Source organism: Alligator sinensis, unplaced genomic scaffold, assembly GCF_000455745.1.
Source record: "Alligator sinensis unplaced genomic scaffold, ASM45574v1 scaffold615_1, whole genome shotgun sequence".
NCBI lineage: Eukaryota > Metazoa > Chordata > Crocodylia > Alligatoridae > Alligator > Alligator sinensis.
The window spans coordinates 17,374-37,827 of record NW_005841982.1 but is presented as its reverse complement, the minus strand read 5'-3'; the positions used below and the strand labels follow the sequence as shown (position 1 = coordinate 37,827).

The 20,454-nt window shown below is 43.6% G+C and overlaps 1 protein-coding gene across 1 annotated transcript in view; it reads right to left on the bottom strand.

The window, feature by feature from the left end:
• The window catches only part of DTNA (dystrobrevin alpha), a 358,606-nt gene extending 340,276 nt beyond the window's left edge, over positions 1-18,330 (bottom strand). Inside the window, exon 1 of the mRNA XM_025201058.1 lies at positions 18,279-18,330. Coding sequence (XP_025056843.1) covers positions 18,279-18,313 — 35 coding nt within the window. The 5' untranslated portion in view covers positions 18,314-18,330. The remainder of the gene's footprint in view (positions 1-18,278) is intronic.
• Between the last annotated feature and the right edge of the window lie 2,124 nt (positions 18,331-20,454).

Genomic DNA, 20,454 nt, shown 5'->3' with positions numbered 1-20,454 from the left:
AATTGGCCAGTTTCTCCAAGAGGTGATCATGGGAAACCAGATCAAAGGCTTTTTTGAAGTCAAGATATATGACATCAATCTCTTCTCCCTTGTCCAGGTGATAGGTCACCTGGTCGTAGAAGGAAATGAGATTGGTCAAGCAAGACCTACTTGCTGTTTTGCTGTTTTCCATTGGTTTTCTTACCATAGATCAGTTAGAGCTCTCCCCGACCCCTTCATTAACCAAAATGTGGGAACAGCTGCCACTGCAGCCACAGCTCCTGCCAGCAGATCCCATGCTGCCTGGCAGCTGGGCATACAGGCTGTGTGCTGGGGGGATGTGGGGGGCTGTGGGGTGTGTGGGTGGATCATGGGAGGACTGTGTGGAGGGCTGCTCAGGAGGGGTGGGTCCCCTTCCCCCTGCAGGGTGTAGCCCCCCCCACAGCTCACAGGCTGTCCCCCCCAGGACTCAAGCCCCCCCTCCCAGGGTCCACAACCCCCTACAGGGGCCACATGGCCCCCATAGGGCCCACTTGTCCCACCCCTGCTTGCTCCCCCAGCCCCCCGATTGCTGCCCCACCCAGCCCCAGCCCCATCCTCCCAGCACTTTAAAAAAAAAGAAAAGCCCCGCACTCGCTGGCAGTAGCAGCGGTCATTGGGGTCACTGAGGCCTCCTGGCAGAGCCTCAGCCAACAGCATGGGGCAGCAGGAGGCAGTGAGGACCAGCCCCGGCTGCCTGGCACCCACACATGCCACTGCCCCATTGGGAAGGCGCCGCATGGCTCCACGTGCTGTCAGGCAGCTGGGGCTGCTGCAGCTGTCACTTGGGGCCTGGCAGCACTCAGCCTGAGCACCTCCAGCTGCCCAACAGTGCGCAGAGCTGTGTGGCATCCTGCTGACCCCGGCCTCACTGCATGATGGGGCAGTGGCAGTGCGGATGCCAGGTGGCCGGGGCCAGTCCCTGCTGCTCCCCGCTGTGGGGGGGGGGCTCTGCCAGCAAGCCCCAGTGACCCCAATGGCAGCTACTACTGCTTGTGAGTTCAGGGCCTTTTTTTTTTTTAATTGCCGGGATGCTAGGGCTAGGCAGGGCAGCAATCGGAGGGGCTCAGGGGGGCAAGCAGGTGATAGGGCCACATGAGGCAGCGATCCAGAGGGCTCAGGGGGCAAACGAAGGATGGGGCTGGGCAGGGCAGCAATCCAGGAGGCTCAGGGAGCTGGCAGGGGATGGGGCCAGGCAGGAAAGCAATCAGAGGAGCTCAGGGGGCGGGCGGGGGGATGAACCTGGGCGAGGCAGCAATCTGGGGGGCTCGAGGAGCAGGTGGGGGTCCCCCATGGTCCCCTTCTCCCTCCACAAGCCCCCCCAATCACTACTTACTGGCACCTAGTCCGGGTCCAGCTCCCTGCAGCTAGTACATTGCCTGCCCTGCACGGGTAGGCAGCACACTTCAGCTCCGAGGCGAGGCTGGTGCTGGCTGCCAGAGTGTTTCTGTGGAAGACCCAAGCCTCTGGTTGCCTCAGGGCACTGTCCTGCACCATGCTCTACCCTGCTTTTTTTTCCCCAGGGTATTTTTTGACCCGAGGTCTAATTTTGCCCCTGAGCTGCAAAATTGCAGCACAGGGAACATTTTTTGTTCCCGCATATGCTTCTTGCAGCTTCTCAAAGGGCTTTGAGATGCTGCAAGCAGCACATGTGCACTCGTCTGGACACACCCACTGAATCTATGTAGTTCCTTCACTTTGGTAGCAGTAGGCACAAAAACCCACCTTTTATGTTTCCCTGGGTTTAAGCTGGGGTCCCTCTCTCTCTCCACCACTAATGGTATTGGTGGCCTGCCATTTATGCAAGGAGGAGATGGAGAAGACTTTTTTCCATGCTTTCTTGGACTGGCTCCAGTTGCAGCCACTATTTGCTGCACTCAGTACCATCAGTGGCGCACTGGATTTAGACTTCTCTGAGACTGTGTACAATATATGTTTCTCTATCCTATACCAAGTGGCCTAGGGAAGATGTGATCTGTCTGGCCAATTTCCTCCCTTTTGCTCAGTTACTGCAATGCATTTTTTATTTTTAAAGTAAACTTCTAACTTTCATAGATGTGAAAAAAAGTTTTAAAATGTCAACCCTAATGAATTAAACATCAGGAGGCCAATAAAACCTCTGAGCATTTTCTAACTTGATGATTTTCAAGCCAACCTTATGATGTGTTATCACTTAACATTAGCAGTATTAGCTTCAACTGTATTTAACTGGTGGACAACTGTTTTCTGTTTAGACATCAACAATGAAAGTGCACCTAAAACTGGAATGCTAAACCCACCTGAAAATACAACTTTATGAATGTGTGGCCTGATAAACCTTCCTTTGTTTTTAGTCACCTGTAACCCTGACACCTCAAGGGGAAAAAACTAAAAGCTAAGTAACAAAAATAAATCTATTTTTATACAAAGCAATTTCTTTGTTTTCTCTGAAAAAAATGAGTCGATACCCCATCACACCATCCAGCAAACTTAAAGCCCAATTCTGCCCACATTTAGTGTTAATACTTACTCTATCAAAAAAAGAACACTGTTTTGTAGTCTGACTAGCTTCTGAGTATATTTGATAGTGCATTTTATATTAGTTGATTGTTGACTTAAAGTGTCTGAATGAAACACAAAAAAATCAATTGTTACTGTTTCCAGTAAAACAGGAAACAGGTGATGACAAGCATAATATGATAGGTGTTGATTAAGAATTACAATAACCTTAGACTAGATCTTTCCCTCCTGTGACAAAACCCAGGGAGGATGAATCTCTAACTAGGATCCTTTTTCTAGATTTTGTCCTGGGACAGGTTTTACCTCAAAGGAGTAAACAGCAGGACAAGCCCCAAAGCCTTGCATTTTATTGCATCTCAGACCATCTACTCAAAGAACTCACATTTGTGACCTGCACCTTGGAAGCACAGCTCTGTTGGACTCACACTTCAAGGGATACCTCTCAGCCACAGATATCCTGGGAAATCCTTCTGAAGTGTTTTTAAGCACAAAAGGAGCTCTCTGGGGAAAAAAAAGGATGATACAGCTCTAGGCTGCAATATCTTTTCTTCTAAATCTCTCTTGGTTGTTGTGTGTGTGAGGCGGGAGGGGGCGGTGAATGGGTTCAGCCATCCCTTCCCAACCTCCTAGGTCCCTGAAAGTTGTGCTCTTCAAGTCATTATCAAGAGGGATTGAGGGAACTGGTACTGGTACTATCCATTCAATATAATTCAAGGGCTTCAGGACTAACTACATGAAGACAACATATTTCATGCATTTCAATACACTTAAAGCAAAAAATGCTAGAACTGTCCTTTAAAAAAAGAATTGAATGATACATCCTAGGATCTCAGTATAATTTCTTGTTTAAAAAGAATCTTTAACCCTGGATATCATTTGCAGAGCAAGAGATTATTTCGCCAGTGAAATATAAGTATAGCCTGACAAATCTGAAGTCCCATTCGGCTCTGAGTCACATTGGCCTGTACTCCACAAGGATTTCCCGAGGCATAGTGAAATATGTATTTGTATATCAGAAGCAGATCTGAGATATAGGAAGACTGAAAAAACTAAGGAAAATAGCATCTGCAAAGGGACTCTGAGTTTCAGGAAATTTGATTTCACTTGTGCGTGTGTAAGACTGTGCTATCAGTAATATTTCAGGAATTTAGCACCAATGTCAATGGCAGATAGACTTCTGCAAGAAACATGTGTGGGTAATTTCTATTAATATGAATGGATTTATAATCAGGATCAGATTTCCCTTTGATTCACAAGGGTGGCAAAAGGCCTGTTGCACTTAGCTATCAAGATTGGGGCTATGCAAAGGAGAAACAAGGACTGAGGATCCAAGCAGGGAGGCTGCCTGTGGCCTTTCACATGCTGCAGCGGAGGGACCCTTGCCAGTTGTAAACAGACTGACGTCTAGAAAGATTTAGTACAAGGCTAAGGGAAGGACCATGCGGACCCAGCAATTCACAAATCCTAAGCACACAGAGTTCGCAGCAGCCTCCTGGCTTGAATACAGGACGGTGACAATGCTGCCTATGAATGGGGGCATGTGCAAGTTTAGGCGGCCATAGTCTCTCTTTTACGTCCTGCACAAAGTCCATTAATTCAGGCTGAGAAGGAAAGGATGCAAACACCCAATATACCTGTATCTGGCACACTCGGTGGAGGATCTTTCACTGAAAATCTTAGCTTAATGGGGTGAAAAATGAGTTCGCTAACTGCCTACAGCTTTATCCACATCCATACAGGACTTAATCCTTTTTCAGATAAACAGATTTAACTTCAGCCGATCAAGTATCAGGCCTATATTCTCAAAGGAGATTATTGTTTTCATTTTATAATGCAACTGTATATAAAGTATCCTTTATTAATGTTATTTTTCACTAGTAATAAGCTGCTTCTTTACTGCCTATTTGCTACTACAAAAAGTTACTTTTGATTTTATTTGATCAAGAACCTTTCACCAAAACACAAATAGTTTTCTTTTGAAAAAACATGAAGATGCCATTGTGCATTTATCTGTATCATATGCCTGAAGAAATATTATTGGTTACACTTTACAAAAATATACCCAACAATTCGCCAAGTACTGAAAATCCTGTTCAGTAATCCCTCTGCTTTACATCAGGCATGAGGAGAGAAAAAGCATTAACCTTGTTTGCTGAGGGTCAATGCATACATGTTATGACAAAAGTAACAACAGAAGGAGCTACACACACTTAATAATATGGGTTATTTGCATACAAAAATGCCAATGGTTATATTAAAATGGTTTGCCAGTCCTAGCTCTATATTCTGACACCACTTTCAAGAACCTGCAATAAATTTCAATCTATAATTTTATGAAAAGACAGATGGAATGGTAACAGAACTGTTCGCTCTCTGTAAAAATGTGTCACTTCATATATACATGACAGAGCAAGCTTTTGCCTATGCCAAAAAAGTTTGCTTTTTCTGCATCGAGTAGAACTGGAAATTGTTATTATTGTTCCATTAAGCTATCCTGCATTATCTTAAGAATAGATTTCCTTGGGCAAGCTAGGAAAGCAAATTATTTGCAAGTAATTTTTCCTTTAACTGTTTTGGACTTTAGGTTGCAGGCAAGTAGGTTGAACCATTACTGTTCGGACCGATACTCAGTCCTTGGACTGATTCTTCGGTCCTTGGACCGATACTCTTTAATGTCTTCATCAGTGACTTGGACGAGGGAGTGAAATGTACTCTGTCCAAGTTTGCAGATGACACAAAGCTATGGGGAGATGTGGACACGCCGGAGGGCAGGGAACAGCTGCAAGCAGACCTGGACAGGTTAGACAAGTGGGCAGAAAACAACAGAATGCAGTTCAACAAGGAGAAATGCAAAGTGCTGCACCTAGGGAGGAAAATGTCCATTACACCTACTGCCTAGGGAATGACCTGCTGGGTGGCACAGAAGTGGAAAGGGATCTTGGAGTCCTAGTGGACTCCAAGATGAACATGAGTCGGCAGTGTGACGAAGCCATCAAAAAAGCCAATGGCACTTTATCGTGCATCAGCAGATGCATGACGAATAGGTCCAAGGAGGTGATACTTCCCCTCTATCGGGCACTGCTCAGACCGCAGTTAGAGTACTGCGTGCAATTCTGGGCGCCGCACTTCAAGAGGGATGCGGATAACCTGGAGAGGGTCCAGAGAAGGGCCACTCGTATGGTTAAGGGCCTACAGACCAAGCCTTACGAGGAGAGACTAGAGAAACTGGATCTATTCAGCCTCCGCAAGAGAAGGTTGAGAGGCGACCTTGTGGCTGCCTATAAGTTCATCACGGGGGCACAGAAGGGAATTGGTGAGTATTTATTCACCAAGGCGCCCCTGGGGGTTACAAGAAATAATGGCCACAAGCTAGCAGAGAGCAGATTTAGATTGGACATTAGGAAGAACTTCTTCACAGTTAGAGTGGCCAGGGTCTGGAACGGGCTCCCAAGGGAGGTGGTGCTCTCCCCTACCCTGGGGGTCTTCAAGAGGAGGTTAGATGAGTATCTAGCTGGGGTCATCTAGACCCAGCAATCTTTCCTGCTTATGCAGGGGGTCAGACTCGATCTATTGAGGTCCCTTACGACCCTAACATCTATGAATCTATGAATCTATGTTCTCACAGATTCACAGAAGCTTAGGGCTGGAGGGGGTCTTGTGAGATCATTGGGTCCAGCCCCTCTGCTCTGGGCAGGAAAAACTGCTGAGGCCAAATAACCCCAGCAAGGTGCGTGTCCAGTCTCCTTTGGAAGATCTCCAGGGTAGGCCCATGCAGCAACCCTGCTGGGAGTCTATTTCAGAGTCTGGTCACACAAACCATGAAAAAGTTTTTCCTTATATCCAGTCTGAAACCTTCTTTTAGGAGTTTATGACCATTGCTCCGGTTTTCCTCTGGGGCGCTTTGGTGAATAGTTGTTGCTCTCCCCTGATATGTTTGTAAGCTGCCATCAAATCCCACCTGGAGTCTTCTCTTTTCTAGGTGGAACAGTCCTATATCTGTCAGCCTCTCCTCGTATGACTTGCTCTTGAGGCCTTTAATTGTGTGAGTGGCTCTTCTTTGGACTCTCTCATCCTTTTTGAAGTGTGGTACCCAGAACTGGATGCAGTACTCTCAACTCACTTTCCCTTTTTCCCCACCAGTAATGTCATAATTCTAGATTTTTACCATGGTGAGGTCACAAATTAGCTATTATAACTTCACAAGGCCTAGCTGATGGGGAAGAAATACTATTAAAGAGAGCAATTTGTATAGAAATCTGAGTCCTCCACACTGTTATGAACCCATTTCATTCAGTCTTATCCACAGGTTGCAGCTCCTGTAGGCAAATGTAGACAAATATCAGAGCACCTGCTCTGAAGAGAATACTCACAATACCAACCCTGCCAACCTGAAATCTGATTTTATGCAAGAGGGACGTTCCGGAGAAACAAACCATATTTCTGAAAGAACCATCCAAATACTCTGCAGTAACCTGCTACAATACAAAAATAAACCCTTCTTTGACTGCAGACCCCTGGTGGTTACGTATAACCACACACTTGAACCATAAGAAATATCTAATAAAAGGGACAGCATGATCAGAAATATAAGAAATATCATTACAGGCCTAATGAAATTGCGATTCAGTGGATTTTGTGGAAAATGCAAAATCCAGCATCAATGTCCACAAAATCTGTTCCAAAGAAAAGAATAACAAAAAAAGAAAATTTACTGAAAATAAAATGGTGGATCCCCCTGGGGGCCCAGCCACACAGCCAACTGGGGTAGGAGGAGGTAGGAAGGGCCACCCACACACTGGGGAGCCCAAGATAGCTGTCCCAGCTGCCCCTCACCACTGATTGGCTGAGTGGGCTGCCTGCTATGTGGACCTGCCCCTGCCCACCAAACAGTGGGGATGGACAGGGCCGCATAATGGACAGTCCTCACAGCCATTCAGTGACAAGGGGCAGGACCATATGATGGAGAGCCATCACAGCCAATCAGCAGCAAGGGGCAGGGCCATTGGTGCTGCTTGGTCAATCAGAGGTGTGGGAGGCCCTGGCCACGATAAGCCCTCAAAAATGGCAGCCAGCCCTGCAATCTCACCACAATATCATCCGGCTGCTTCCTTGAGTTGGGTAGACCCCTAAATATCATCAAACAATTATAGCCCATACTCAATAAATATTGGACTATAAAAGACCCCCTCTTCTTCCTCTGCTCCTGGCTTTCAGACATTAAGATAAATGTAAGGTAGTCAACCTAGGAAGGAGGAATCCCCAGCATACCTATAAGTTGGAGGATGACTTCCTCAACAGCTCAGAGGCTGAGAGAGATCTTTGAGTCATAGTTGACTCCAAGATGAACATGAGCCAGTAGTGTAATCAGGCCATCAACAAAGCCAATCGCACCTTGTTGTGTATTAGCAGATGCATGACCAACAGATCAAGGGAGGTGATGCTCCCCCCTCTATGCAGCGTTGGTCAGGCCGCAGTTGGAGTACTGTGCCCAGTTTTGGACACCGCACTTCAAGAGGGACATGGAGAATCTGGAGTGGATTCAAAGGAGGGACACTCACATGATTAAAGTCCTCTGTGAAAGACCCTATGAGGGGAGGTTGAGAGATCTGGATCTCTTCAGCCTTCATAAGAGACGGCTGAGGGGAGACCTTGTAGCCGTCTGTAAGTTTATTAAGGGAGAACAACAGGGAATTGGTGATGCGCTATTTACCAAAGTGCCCCAGGGAGTAACTAGGAATAATGGGTGCAAACTAGTGGTGAGTAGATTTAGGTTAGACAATAGGAAGAATTTTTTTACAGTAAGGGTGGCCAGAATCTGGAATGGACTTACAAGAGAGGTAGTACCATCACCTAACTTGGAGGTCTTCAAGAGGAGGCTTGACAGTCACCTGGCTGGGGTCATCTAACCTCGGTACTCTTTCCTGTTAAGGGCAGGGGGTCAGACACAATGATCCCTCGTGGTCCCTTCCGACTCTACACTCTATGAATCTATGAATTCTAACCATGCCCAACTCATCATCAGAAATAAAATACCTGCTGTTCAACAGACAGTTAATGGGACACAGCTTTGCCTTAACAATAGATGAAAAATGCATCAGCATGTGTGCACTGCTACAACAATCAAGAGCCCCCACAATGAACCCATCAGAATCTTACACATGCCTATCCCAAAATTTGGTACATCTCATCCAGTGAACCAAATGTCCTCATAGAAAATCTGCATGTGAAACTGTACTAAAACTATGCACCAGAATGCATGACTACAAGAAAAGGATTAAGGACAGAAATGCACTAACATGTGTAGGACAACATTTTTCACTGAATCATTTGCAGTCATTTGCTTTCTGATCTCACTATCCTTGTGCTTAAAGAGAGATTTACAAAACATCTTCTAAAGACGAGCCTAGGAACAAAACAAAATCATAAACCAGCTGGATACTAAGAATCGAGGATTAAACACTGATATTGACTTTGTGGCATCATATAATCCACCTCAGGGATTATACGATGCCACAGCAGGCCAGATCCAGCCATGGAGGAATTTGATCCAGCTTGTGAACATGGGACTTTGGCAGCATTTGCCAGGCCCAGGTGGCTGTAGAGAGAAGCAGTGGTGGTGGTAGACAGGTCCTAGCCCCCACCCACCTGCCCACCTCAGTGACTTGAGTTGGGTCATCCCAGCCCACAACCTAAAATGGTTGCTGACCACTGATCTATCCGATTCCTGATAGTCTTCCTTTACATTACTAATAATAATGGTCCTATTCCCTTTTGAAAGGTCTTGGTCTTCCACTAATCAATCTAACTTTTCTTCTGTGATTTCTTTGTCTGCCACATCAGGTAATTTCATTCTTCTCCAATTTCACAGCTCTGCAGATTGTTTTTAATCTCTGTTGTACCTGATTTTTCCTCAGACCTGAAGAAGGTATTGCATTTGAAAGTCTGTCTATGAATATACCAACTATGGACGCTGGTCCAATATAAGATATCTCTCACAAAAATCCTTCTCTCACACATAATTCCTGGATTATCACAGATATGACATCACTCCAACACTAGTAACACTTACTTTTACATATTTTTTCTGAATTGTTGGTGTTTTTCCAAATTACTAAACAAAACCTATCCTCTGAACATGTATCCACAAACGCTGAGTACATGCAAATCTGCACATTCAAATTCATGCTATGTCTATATAGACAGGCAAGGTTCTTTGAGTAGATGTGATATCTTTTATTAGACCAATTGAGTAGTTGGGGAAAAGTTCTTACCAAGCTTCCTGGCACAGTCACCCTTCTTCAGGCATAGGGAGTCTACTGGTCTGAGACTCCAAGGAATAAGAGAAGCTAAAAGTGTGGCAGGATGTCTGATTGATATCTCTCATTCCTTGGAGTTTCAAACCAGCAGAGACTCCCTGTACCTGAAGAAGGGTGACTAAGTCCAAAAGCTTGGTAAGAACTTTTTTCCAACTACTCAACTGGTCTAATAAAAAATATCACATCTACTCAAAGAACCTTGCCTGCTTATATCCTTAGACCAAGAGAGCTACAACCCAAAACCCAGCAGCATGTCTATGTAGAGGACTCTTCATAGTTTATATAGAGCCTATGGAGAGCTAATTAAACTTGCAGCAAAATTCTGAAACTTGCAGAAAATTCCATGGTATTGATATGACTACATTTGCATGCTTTCACTAGTAGGCCCAGTTCTGGTGTGCAGAGCCAGTTTGTGCATCTGACCCTCTCTCTTTATCAGCCCATTATTTCCAAAAAGACAGAAAATTGTCCCTCCTTCTCTCTAAACCAATCCAGTATGGCTACCATGGCACACTTGCCTTACTTGACCCCTCCAGTTAATATTAATTACAATATGGTTAGGATTTTCAAAAGCATTCAGCATGAAACTGTATGATGGTGCAGAGTTACGCCAATGCCTTTGAGAATCCCATTCCTTTGCTATTTTGAATTTTTTAGCATGTCCCCTATTAAATCTATTAAATCTGTTAATATCTAGAGTTTGTTTATAGTCTTCATAACCCAGATTTCATTTAGAAGGAAAGGGACAAAAGACTCATTTGTCAGGGTTTAATTCACTACATAACATTTCATGCATGGTCAGTTACACTAAACACAATAATGCTAAGGCTATTTTATGCATTTTGCACAGTCAGCTATATCACACACAGTCTGAAGATCCAATTAAATTTTTAAAAGAACAATTACCTATTAAATAACATCTCTATCTAACAAAAGGGACAGCATGATCACCTAGTGACAATATGATCTCATATTCTAGGCAAATACATCCTGAGCAACTAAGCTGTGGAAAAGCTTATACAAACACTGAACATTTGATTCTAGTTTTTGTAAAATGTTCAGTTTCCTTTGCAATCTCAGTTTGAACTATATTGAAACAATTCCCAAAGGATCTTACTCAGTTTTACCTCCTTTTTATACTGTCTTTGCTCAAATAAACACACCCAGAATTCAAGATCAGATTGAAAAAGCACTTGAGGATTCTACCCATCGTGATATTAGTTCCAAAGACACCATTTCTCACTTTATTATATAGTTTATGGTAGTACCTTAACTAATGAGGCTGAGAAAGTTAGGAGGCTCTATTATTTAAACAGCATGAAACTGGAGCCTGTTTCACCTTCTTCTTGGCTCCATGTCAAAGTTCTCTTGAAACATGTTAAAATAAGAGTACAGAATATCACTTGTGTGCTTACCAGAGGCATAATAAGCAGCTTTTGCATCCCAAGCAGTGGCAATGGCAGTGGCTACCAGTCTCGTTCTCCCTCTAGGTCAGCAACCATGAAACTCTGATTTCTAAATATTCCTCTTTGGAGTGCAATGAGGAAGAGTATTAGGAATACTTAAAAATCAGAGTTTCATGGAAGAATTTGGCAATTAGGTAGTTAGAAGGTGGGAAAAAGTCAGAGTTTGGGGATTAGGGATGATAAATGAAGTAGTGCCACATATAAGCCTTCTGACAAACTGTAGGTCTTTTCTCCTCAACCTAGACACTTCTGCTTGGCACAGCCCTGTTCCTAGCTTCATAAGTCATATGCCTCAGCTCCCTCACCATATTTCTTGCCCTTGCTGGACTCTCTCCAAATTGTTCACATCCTTTCTGTAGTGGGGACTCCAAAACTTAACACAGTATGCCAGATATGGCTTTACCAGTGCTGAACAGAGGGGAATAATCACTTCCCTTGACCTGCTGGCAACACTCTTACCAATGCAACCCAGTATGCCATTAGCCTTCTTTGCAACAAGGGCACACTGCTGGCTCATATTCAGCTTATTGTCCACTGTAACCCCCAGGTCCTTTTCTGCAGAGCTGCTGCCCAGCCAGTCAGGCCCCAGACTATGCTGGTGCATGGGATTGTTCTGTCCTAAGTGCAGGACTTTGCACTCATCATTGTTCAGCCTCATGGGATTCCTTTTGGCCTAAGCCTCCAATTTCTCTAGGTCACTGAATCCTAGCCCTACCCTCCAGCATATCTATTATTCCCCCTAGCTTGGTGTCATCTGCAAACTTGCTGAGGGTGCACTTTATGCCATCTTTCAAGTCATTCATGAATATCCTGAACAAAACTGGCCCCAGGACTGACCCCTGGGGCACTCCACTTGATACAGGCTGCCAACTAGACATCAAGCCATTGATTATCACCCTCTGAGCCCGATGCTCCAGCCACTTTTCTATCCACCTTACAGTCCATTCATCCAGCCCATATTTCCTTAGCTTGACTGCAAGAATGTTGTGGGAGACTGTATCTAAATCGTTGCTAAAGTTAAGGTACATCCGCTGGTCTTCCTGCATCCACAGAGCCAGTCACCTCATCATAGAAGACAATCAGGTTAGTCAAGTATGACTTACCCTTGGTGAATCCCTGCTGACTGCTTCTAATCACCACCTTCTCCTCCAAGTGCTTAGAAATGGATTCCTTGAGGATCTGCTCCAGAATTTTTCCAGGGGCTGAGGTAAGACTGACTGGTCTGTAGTTCCCTAGATTCCCCTTTTTACCTTTTTAAAATATGAGCACTATGTTTGCCATTGTCCAATTATCCAGGATCTCTCCTGATCACCGTGAGTTTTCAAAGATGATGGCCAGTGGCTCTGCAATCTCATCACCCAATTCCCTCAGCATCCTCTGTCACAAGGTTTCCTCCCCCATTCAGTAAGGGACCCACACTTTCCCTGAACCTCCTCTTGCTATCATACTTGTAGAAACCCTTCTTGTTACCCTTCACATCCCTTGCTAGCTGCTACTCCAATTGTGCGTTGGCCTTCCTGACTTCATCCCTGCATGCCCAAGCAATACTCTTATACTCTTTTCTAGTTGTTCATCCAAGTTTCCACTTCTTATAAGCTTCCTTTATGTGATTTAATTTACTGAATAGTTCCCAGTTAAGTCAAGCTGGTCTTCTGTCATAGTTGCTAGTCTTCCTGTGCATCAGGGTGATTTGTTCCTGCACTCTCAGTAAGGTTTTTTAAACCCTTTTTTGCAAGAGATATCTTTTCCATAGAAAAAATATCTTTGGCAAGGAAAAAATGCCCAACATAAAAGTTTTCAGTTTTCAGCCCAAACACCCAAACTTCTATATGGACGTGTTCACATTGTAACTCATGACAGCTGCATTTATTTTGCCTCCTGACATCATCTTTAAAGTACAGCCAGCTCTCCTGGACTTCTTTCCCCCTCAGTCTGGCTTCCCATGGGATCCTGCCCATGAGTCCCCTGAGCAAGTCAAAGTCTGATTTTCTAAGTCCAGAGTCCCTACTCTGCTGCTCTCCACCATTCCTTTTCTCAGTATCCTGAACTCAATCATCTTGTGGCCACTGCTGCCCAAGTTGCTATCCACTACTACATCGGAGGATGATGGAATCCCGAAGCATCCTGGGATGGTGAGGAATTGTGAGTTAACTTGAATCTGGAGGAGATCTAAGACAGAAGTTCAATAAACCGATTTAGCCTAAATCAGTTAAGACTGATACTACATCCATCCAGGTTTATCTTAAGCTGGTTTCAGCTATTTTGAAAGCGATTTATACGCACTAAACTTCTGTTGTGTTGTACATTTGAACCAGTTTCCAATCACTATCCCTAGCCCAAGTGTCTAGCAATGAGGTGGCAGTCGCCGAATTTTAGCCAATTTTGGATTTTAAACTTCATTACAGAACAACAAGCGTATCTTCTCTTCCAGGTTGGCTGATCTCGTACGGCGAGCTTTAAACTAGACTCGCCGGGGGAGGGGGCTGCAGGAAGACGAGGAGACGCCATCAGGGCAAGGGGTGCAAAGGTAAGTAATGGGGGTCCTGATGGTCTGCCTAATCGGGTGGGGGTGCTCACAGTCTTGCAAGGCCTTAAATGCCTGTACACCAATGCTCGTAGCATGGGGAACAAACAGGAGGAACTCGGCCTCAGAATAGCTAGTTCAAATCCAGATGTCGAGATCTGGGCTGCCCAGATAACAGGTACAAAAATCAGGTTCTGAAGCAAAATTATCTTTCAAATGTTGCTCCCTTGACACACTTAGCCCTCAAATTGTGTTATTGGTTCACCTCATTGACTGACTTCCAGCTGACTTAGGAAGTGTCATATTACTTATTAATTTGGTAGGATAGCCATAACGCGAGATATGGAGCCTTCCTGAAACAGTAGATTCCTCATTCCTACCTGCTAAAGTTGTGCTTTACCTGGTATAATTAAACATCCACTAAGCCAGGAAGAAAGGGAGAGTACATTGAGCATTATCTTATATCTGAGAGATTAGAGCATGCACCTGGGAAAGGGCTGACACATACATACATACATGAGAATGCCTCGTGTGTGTTTAAAGCACTAACCACTGAACGCTTAGGTTAAAGGGCTGTCCTCTTGATGTGTTTTGAAAGAAAGAATTAGGTCCCACCAAGTAGAAAGAGCCTAGATGCCATCCTCCAGGAGGGCTTATGGCTGCAGCTCCCATATGAAGCTTTCTTGCAGCCCCGTGTAAGGAGCTAAATCCTTGATAGGGTTAGGATGTAATAAATTGTCTTCTCTTCAGCTTTTCCTACTGGCTAGTTTAGACAGCTCCTTGGTACTAAGCACCAAGGCTAAATCCTTCATTGATATAGCCCTAGGTGCTTAAAATACTTCTAAGGCGCTGAAAGTGTCATGGTCAGCTTCTGGTGTAGCTTGAATGCTAACTAAAGGAATTGAGGGAGCTAAAGTTCCCCATTACTCCCTTGTACTGGCTACCTACATCCACTTTCACTTCATCACATGCTGTGAAAGGATAAGCATAGAGCACTGGATAAAGTGGAGCGAGTGATTTAAATACAAAGGGAGGGAGAGGCAGTGGGGAGAAGGAAGGAGGTAGAAAACAAGAAAAAAAACTATAGAAACAAAGGGAACTATAGGCACATTCTGCCCCTTCCTGGGCCACTTTCAATATGCCTTACTGCATGCAGTGCTTCAGGTCCCCCTCAGGCCCTACTCTGCGCAGCACTTCAGGCTTCCCTACTCACTCTCCAGCCAGGGTACATGCAGCACTTTAGGCCATCCCCTCACGTACCCTACTCTATGCGATGAATGCCTTATGCCTCAGCCACTGGCCCTTGGCATGCACAGAACTTCAGGTCTACCATGCACCTTACTCTGTGCAGGCCTCCATGTATTTCTGTCCCCTCACTAGGGCTGCTCTGCCTCTGCTCCCTCACTGGGGCCATCGGGGTCTTTCACCCTATGGGCTCAAGTGCCTCTCACTAGTTGTGCCTGGCTCCATACTGTCCCTAGCTCAGAGTATCCCACCAAGATGTGGGGGCTGGGGTTTTAAGGCACCCCTACCCACCTTTCACTGGGGAGGCAACTGGCCTGGCATTTCTGGGGAACTGCCCTGTCACAGGCAGTTGCACCAGGTGATCCTTCCCCAGCAGGGTGCAGTTTCATGTCATACCCAGGAGCCTCCTGCCCTCCCCATAGCTCCTGCCCTCCAAAGATTTTCTGAGCAGGAGCTCAGCCAGGTGGTATACTTCCAGCTGCCAGCAGCAGGCTGCTGCCCCAGCTCTGAGGGCCAGCATTAAAAGGGAGGATGCTCCACCCCCTCCTTCAATCTCAGGGCTCTCCTGAGGTCATGTGACCACCTCACTAAAGCTAGCCCACACCTGCAGGCTGCTGTTTTCAAACCTTAAAGTGGCAGGCACCAAAGGTGCCCTGCCAGAGAGATGGTAGGTGAGAGACAAGTGAGGGGGCAGAAGTAGGAATGTAGAACTGGTGATAGAATGTAGCTGGCAAAATTTAGACAGTTTACCTGGGGTTATCAGATGGCAGGAAGGATTATAATATGTCATAAATCCAATGTCTATATTTAGTCCATGATTTTTTTGTATCTAGTAGATTTATGAAGTGAAGTTCATAGGCTCATATACAAAAGGTGTCTTGTAAATTCCCTTTGAGGATTAGAACTGAGAGACTGGAGAGAGAATGGTTATCTTGTGAGAAGTGGGCACCCACAGGTAATGTGGTATTTTTGTCTTTGATAGATTTTCGGTGCAAATTCATTCTGGTATGCAGTCATTTGTTTTCTCCTACATATTTTCCAACAGAGCAGTTAGTGCACTGGATGAGATATATAACATTTCTAGAGATGTAATATCAGATGTAATATCCAGGAATAGTGATGGTTCTGTTGGGGGGTGTAGTTATTGTGGGAGTGGTGGAGATGTGTTGGCAGGGTTTACATTTTTTGTCCTGGCATGGTGTAGATCCATTTGGTGTGCTTTGGGCCATAGGAGGTTTGCTTCTGGGGATGAGGTTGGCAAAGTTTGGTACTTGTTTAAAAGTTAGGATGAGTGGTTCTAGAAAGATGTCTTTGAGAATTGGGTCATCTTCCTGTATGGGTTGCAACTGTTTGAGTATTTTCCATATGTTCCAGGGAAGGATGGTACATCATAACCAATGGTGTGTGATTTGTGGGGATTTTCTTTTTGTAGTGCAGCAATTCTTCATGTGATATCCAGGTGGCTTTTTCAAAAGTATGATCTATCTACTCTGGAGGAGTATCTTTGTTGGGTGAAAGCCCATTTGGGATTTGTGAAGTGACGATCACGGGTGTTGATCAGGTAGAATTCCTTCCCTGAAGGTGTCAGATGGCAGGCAGGGAGGTAAAAAAATGTCCTTATTGTTCTGCAATGAAGTTTAAAATCCAAAATCGGCTGAAATTTGGCATCTTCCATGTTTCAGGGGTGTACTTGGTAGCCGTATTGGTCTGAGATCAAAGTCCCAGAGGGTCAGACTTCCATCTTCAGCTCCCTCTGTATAAAAATTAAGTTTATTTCCTACCTATGGGGACTTTTTACCATCTTGTACCATCTACACTTTTCCCAGAGCCTGACGAAGGGACTTTGATCCTGAAAGCTTGCAGAAAAGGACAATTTTCTTGCCATTTTCCAGTTTGTCTAATAAAAGGTATCATTTTGGAACCAAGAGTTCTAGTTTTTTGTATGTCCTATAATCACAGCACTTCTGAAAAATTGCAGCTGAAAATACAGGCAAGGGACCAACTATTGCTATTCTACCAAATCATAAATGAGAGGTAGAGGGTCTAAAACAATCAGAGTACTTTATAGAAATCTGAATGCAACACGTATTAATGAGTTAAGCTCTACAAGCCACAGCTAATTGTTCATGTGAAACACTTTTTCCATAAGGAGTTCATACATTTAAAAATAGGCTCATTTTGGCACACTATTTGTTTTGAATAAAATCACAGAGCCAGCTGCAAGGTGACTAGTCTGCATCCAACACAAGAGAGAAAGAACAAAGGGCAATTTATTTTCTGCTATTATGTAGAAAAGTGAGAGGGTAGGCTCTTTTGATTAAAATATTACAAGTCCTGTACTTTCAGGAATTTGGAAAATGCATGCTTATGAAGCAGTTTTTCTATGCATGTGGTTATTAGGGGTAGTTGCAAATTTGGTATCAAATTTGGACATGCTCACATAGTAACTCATGACAGCTGCATTTGTTTTGCCTCATGACATCATTCTCCCAGCCAAATTCACTTCCCATTCAATATGGAAATGTGACTCCTATAATGCTCTGTCTCCTCTTACTTCACTGCTTCTTCCATTGGTATCATGGGAAAAGTAGCCTGACCCAGGGAGCTTGATTTATCCAGGAGAATGGGTATGAGGCACCTGAACTACAGTCCTGGGGTACCATGTCAGTGTTTTTTAAATGAAATATTTTGTTTTTGAGCCAAACAGTATTAATTTGTTATTTTTCACTAAAACTCTAATTTTTTCTATGTAATAAAACATTCTAAGCATAAAAAATTACAAGTAGTTATGTTCAAAATGTCACTGCTGAAGTAATTTTATGGTAAGATATGCTCCATTTGTTTCATGGTTGTGAGATAATCACATGCCTTGAGCCCATAATTCAGCTGCACGGTCATGTGTTTGTAGCAATGAAGATGTCATAGAAGCTATACCATGTATACTCAGTTTTTGTTTTCACAAACAAGTATTAGACAGAAATAGGAATATGTAAAGCTTCACTACTGTAGTATCTAACCAACAAATACTCTACACATTCACATGGTCCCAGCAGCAAAAGGAAACTGGGGAAAAAAAGGGAGAAACTTTCCTTACATGATTGGAATTCTGAGGGCATTTATCTATCTCTTCTTAAAATTCTGGGAGTAGGTCACTGAAATGCAGACTGAGGGGATGTGGTCAGATCTGGTAGGTCTAAAAAGTTAACCTACCTTGACATGGTCCCATCTGGCTCCTTGTTAAGCATTTCTTTTTCAAATCAATCCATGCTGCCACCAGAAAAGCTAAAGGAAAATAAAATGGCTATCGATTTATTTTGAGATTAACAGAAAACAAAATAGTGTAGTAGGGCTGAAATAAAACAGGACTGTTATCAACCTGTATTTAAGTTTTCCTTAAAAAATTTGCATTCATTAATGTTTCAAAAAGAAATCTATTAGAGAACTTTTATAATCCCTTTGTTCAGATCCACAGTTAAAGCATTTCTAGCCCTAGGGGGGAAAAATATATGCTCTCTCATATACAGAGAGCAAAGCAAGGTACTCCACTTCCTTTGTCCATTTGAAAATCAAGGAATCATGGTATATTTAGGTTTAATGTAACCAAATACCTTAGGAATTAAGTGATCAGATGATTTTTAAAGGATTATTTTCACAGTTAACAGTAAGTCACAATTTAATCAAAAAAACTGTGTATATTGGAGCTGACTGAAAAAATACTTTGCAATAATAACTTCCAAAGGTTTCAAAAGAAACATTTTTCAGATTTTGCAAAAAGCCTTTCACCAAAAATATTCCAGTTTTTTGTATTTCCCTCCCCCTCCCCGCCCCTTCACACACACACATGCAGGCACACACATTTCCTTTTTTATTTTATAACTGAAAGTGGAGAAAGTTGAGAGAAAAGCTGGAAACTGGAAAATGTTTGTTTGGTCAAAAGAAGGCAATTGCAAAACTCCCCAAATTTCAGTAGGGCCAGAACTGGGTGCAGTATATTAACCTAGACATGATTCTGGCAAAACACTTTAAACAATTCTTGCAAGCTTTATGGCATCTTTGTAGCTAAGTCTTTGGTATTTTTCCATCTGGTACCATCCTTACAAGCCTCCAACCTGTGACTTTTTGGCCTTCAGTTTTGATTAGCTGATCATAGCTTCTGGTTTCATAAACAACTTCTAAGTTCCTGATTTTGCAGACATTAAACGTGTAATTTTACTCTACTCACATGAATGACCCAATAGTGTTCAAGGACCTACTCATGTATGTAAATAAATCTAAATACTTAAGTGCCAAGCAGGATAAGAGCCTGTGGGGTTATCATCAGCCTTTTGGATATTAACAAGTCATTGATAAATTGCAGTTTCTTTTATACCTGACAAAGGTGCATAGGGTAGATATACATCACTGTCATTTTTGCGTTATAACTTTTTAAAATGCAGAATCAGATTTAAAAGGCAATCAATAGCAATCCAGTCGCAGGCGCCTCTAATGAAGTGCAAGAGAACAGCAGCAACAACAAAGTCAATATTGGATTTCACCTCCTTCACTGGTCTTTTTTGTACAAATGACTGCTTGTAATAATACGATAAAGGTGTTTTACTATACACCTAGGTCCTGATCCTGCCCAAAAATATGCATGTGCTTAATTTCACACACTGCAAGTAATGCCACTGAGTTCAATGGGGATATCCCCTACATTAAATCCAAACATAGGTCTTTGTAGGGTGGGGACAAGTGATCCTCTTTGTCTGGCTCAAATATATCTTAGTACCCTGTACATACCCTAAATGCATTAAGTGTATTCAAAGGAGCACTGACACTTTGAAATGTTTGAAAATGGTTAGCCTTTTTAAATCGCTTTTAAAAAGCTTGTTTGGAAAAATATAAAGGCATCCTTACAATGGCAGACAGTCTATTTATATTTAATTGTTAATGCTACAAGGATTTTTCTATTCATGTGCTGATGAATAGAACAGGTTTTTCCAATAAGGAATAGTAGGCAGAACCAACAACATCATCCCCAAAACTGCTCTGGCCCCTTCTCTTCTTCACTGAAGGCCTTATGAGCCTTACAGATGCTGCCATTTTGCTGGTGTATTACAGTGATGTGAGCTCATCCCAGAGGAGCCCATGAGAGTGATGTCATCATGTGAGAGTGTGAGATGCTACCTGTCATGACCCAAAAGGCATGATTGTGTGTGTGTGCTTCGGCATCAGAATTATCCACGTTAAGTTGCAGAGCATTGCACGGGAGTTTCCTGTAGCAAGAGGAAACTCCGGTGCAGGGACCAGTTTCCCGCCTTTTCTGCAGCTTCTTTTGCAGAGTGCATTGCTCGAGTTGCAAGAGGAATGCACGGTGCAAAAGAGTTCCCGCCACCAGTATGCAAAT